This window comes from Elephantulus edwardii, unplaced genomic scaffold (assembly GCF_000299155.1).
Source record: "Elephantulus edwardii isolate Elephantulus edwardi_28Jun2011 unplaced genomic scaffold, EleEdw1.0 scaffold00322, whole genome shotgun sequence".
Lineage (NCBI taxonomy): Eukaryota > Metazoa > Chordata > Mammalia > Macroscelidea > Macroscelididae > Elephantulus > Elephantulus edwardii.
Window position 1 is genome coordinate 847,684 of NW_006400072.1, and position 3,313 is coordinate 850,996.

Sequence of the window (3,313 nt, forward strand, 5' to 3'; positions counted from 1 at the left end):
CCAGTTCACACCTCTCCTTGACAAGCAAAAGACAAACTCCTTCATAAATCCTGCCTATTTAAAAAGAATATATTCCCTTTTAAAAGTCATTTTGACATAAACTAGCAAAAAAGGAAATAAAATCACAGGACACCTATCCTGAAAATAGTCCTGTATATATTGTGTGTATAAATGTGATTTTTTGTTTGTTGTAAAAATAGGCTTTATTGTACATACAGTGTTATTATTATTATTATTATTATTATTATTATTATTATTATTATTAAAGTGCCTTATTGAGACCCTTGTTTCTTGGGTAAGAGAAAGACCCTAAATCTATTATTTTGTGCTACAAAGGGACAGGGCATTGCTTTTGATGAGTGATACGTTACATCCAGAACTGGTTAGCTTTTTCACATGCAGTATCCCCACTACAGTATTGCTCTGCTCTTCAATCTGCTTGTTCTTTGTTGCTCTGCAATTTTTTGTGGCTGGCCAGCAAGTCTGGCCTTGAAGGTATTTTATCACTTGCTCCTCAAGAGTCTTGGCTACATGCTTATCTCATTTCCATCTTCACATCGTGGCTCCTGATGCCTCATTTATAGGGACCTCCTGTTATCTCCATTCATCCAGTCAGTCCTCTGTTCATTCATTACTCCACACAGGTAACTGCTGCCCTGTGCGTGCATGGCCCCGATTTGATAGATGGGAAAAGCAGTGGGAGAAGGGAGTACTGCCTAGCTGGGAACAGGTGCCCCAGGCATACACCTGGCTTTTCTCTGGGCCAGTCCTGTGCCCACAGGAGAATTACTAAAATGTCAAATTGCTCATCTGTGTATCAGGGAAATCAGTAATGTTTTCCTGAATGTGTGATAATTACATGGAACAATATATGTCAACTGCTCAAGGGTCTGATTTGGAGGGAACCCCTTTCATCAATTGAGATCTGTCCTCCTCCCAAACATCTGTGTAGCCTTCCTTTTTGGCTTCCCAGTATTTTGAGCTAGCGCTTAGGCAGCAACTCTAGGTGGATTGGGGTCATCTCTGTTTTATACATTTCCTTGTCCCGAGCTCTAGGAGAGTGACAGTCATGTAAACCCATGGACTCAGTTCCAGCTCACAGAGACCTTAAAAGACACAGAAAAGGGGCCTCATGAGATCCCCAAGGCTGTCATGATTACAGAAACAGACTTACATCTTTCTGTGGAGCAGCTGCTGTGTCCAAACCAACAACCTTTTGGTTAGCGGCCAAGCATTTAACTGCTGCATCACTAGGACTCCTTGACTGTCATATGACCGAGTGGTAAGAAGCTGCACTGCAATCCCAAAGGTACACGGTTCAATCCCCCAGCTGCTCTGCAGGAGACAGATGAGCAGTCTCCTCCTGTGTGAGTTACTGCCTCTAACAACCGGCTTGGAGGGTCAGCTATGGGTCAGTTCCGACTCACGACGACGACTCTGTGTATTTCTGACTGATTTTTTTCTCTTCTAGAGGAAGTGAAGCAAATTATTTTAAACCAAAGAAGATTGTCTGAAAAGGGCTTTTCCAAAAGCAGCATTACCAGAGAAGAATGGCACCAGGAGCACTCATCAGCAAAACAAGAAAAAGCAGAAAAATACTCCAAAAGTTTTCAGGGTGAGTGGAGACCACCTTTGGGAATAAACTAATTGAGTGGAAGACTGTGGGAGAAGTCACGCTCGTGGGAGGTACGTGGGGGCCTTCTGCCATGAGCGGCCACCTCGGCCCTGTCAGGGAGGCTCTGCTCGCCTGCTAGGGCTGGCTTTTCATTATCGCTCTTTTGTTCTTTCTTCTGTGTTTGTTTTGCAATTGACCACAACCAAACAGCTTTTCGAACCATAGGAATTATGCCGAAAATTCCACTTAAAAACCATATTAAAGCACAGAGAAGAATCAGTTGCCCCACCCACCTGGAGCAAGCAGTCATTGTAGGATTTTGGTTCTTGTATTTTGACAAATGTCTTTGTTTTATCAGTAGGATTTTATTAAAAAAGTAAATGAGGTTTGGAAATCTGGATACATACTAATTTTTCATCCTGGGAATTTTTTTCCCCTTACATATTTGCATGTGCACTTTCTAATGCCTTTTAACAATTTTCTGTACACTTAATTTTCAGTGGCTACCTGACATTTCATCTGCTGGTAACACTGTCATTTCCTTCACCGTTTTCTGTAGTTAGGGCCTTGGAAACGTCTAGGAATGTTTTCTAGGCTCTTCTGACTTTCACAGTGCCAAAGGGGCTCATACAGCAGGCATAGACCTTTTCTTTTCCTCTGTGAGGTGTTCTGTGTGGAGCGGGAGGCCTCTTGACTCCATTTATCTAAGACAATTAGAAGTGTCTGCTCCTCCATTGACTCGGACCATCTCTGTCTTCCTGAATGCTCTTGTGTGTATGGGCCAGGCCTTCTGCCTGGAGACAGCATTACAGGAATGTGTCAGCTGCTCTCATTTCTTAGAGAACTAGGAGAGAGCAAGAAATGTGGCAGCATTTGCAAATAAATATTATCAAGTTGTTACCGAACAGCACTAGAAATAACAACTAAGAACTGCAAGGACAAGGAAATGTCCCACAAAATTAATGATTGTGCCATGGTCCAATGAGGACTGACTTGGGTTGTTTTGGGGAGGGCGAGCAGACCACCCTGCACACTCTCCAACAAGAGTCATGTAGATTTTTTAATATCTTGATTTAAATTTGATTTCATATCAACTGAAATGAAAGGGATAGGGAAGGGGGCTGTGATGTGAGCAGGTTTTGTTTTGAGCATCTGATGTATAATCAGGTACCGTGCTTTATTGTGCATATTTTTAAACCTTTATAACGATTAGTCATAATATTACTATCTCAAATTTCTGCACAAGATACTGAGTGGCTAAGTGTCTTGCACAGTCATAGCATGAGAATTCTTGGTAAATCCAGGATTTATCAGCTCATCAGACCCCAGAGTCGACAGCCTTTCTTCTAGTAAGATAGCTACCCTCCCAACAAGGGCCTGGAGAAAACCATCAGATCCTGTACAGAACATTAGTAGGATAGAAGCCAGCTCTGCTTTGAGGACAATGAAGGGACTATGCTACTTTAAAATTTTTTTAAAAAAATTGTTTATATTCAATTTATAGACTACTAATTGTGATAATTTGCGTATACCAATTGACATATTTCAGCTAACAGATACTGCCCTGGACGTGCTCACTAAGTTGTGTCAAGAAATCTGGAGAACAACCCCTTGGCCAACTGACTGGAAGAGATCTATATTTGTTCCCATTCCAAAGAAAGGTGACCCAACAGAGTGTGGAAACTATAGAACAATATC

At 41.8% G+C, this 3,313-nt stretch overlaps 1 protein-coding gene across 1 annotated transcript in view; it reads left to right on the forward strand.

Annotated features, from left to right (window-relative positions):
- Positions 1–3,313, forward strand: part of KIAA1257 (KIAA1257 ortholog) — a 27,186-nt gene that overhangs the window by 17,999 nt on the left and 5,874 nt on the right. The window contains 2 exon segments of the mRNA XM_006901374.1: positions 1,472–1,615; positions 2,524–2,591. Of these exon segments, the coding sequence (XP_006901436.1) occupies positions 1,472–1,615; positions 2,524–2,591 (212 nt within the window).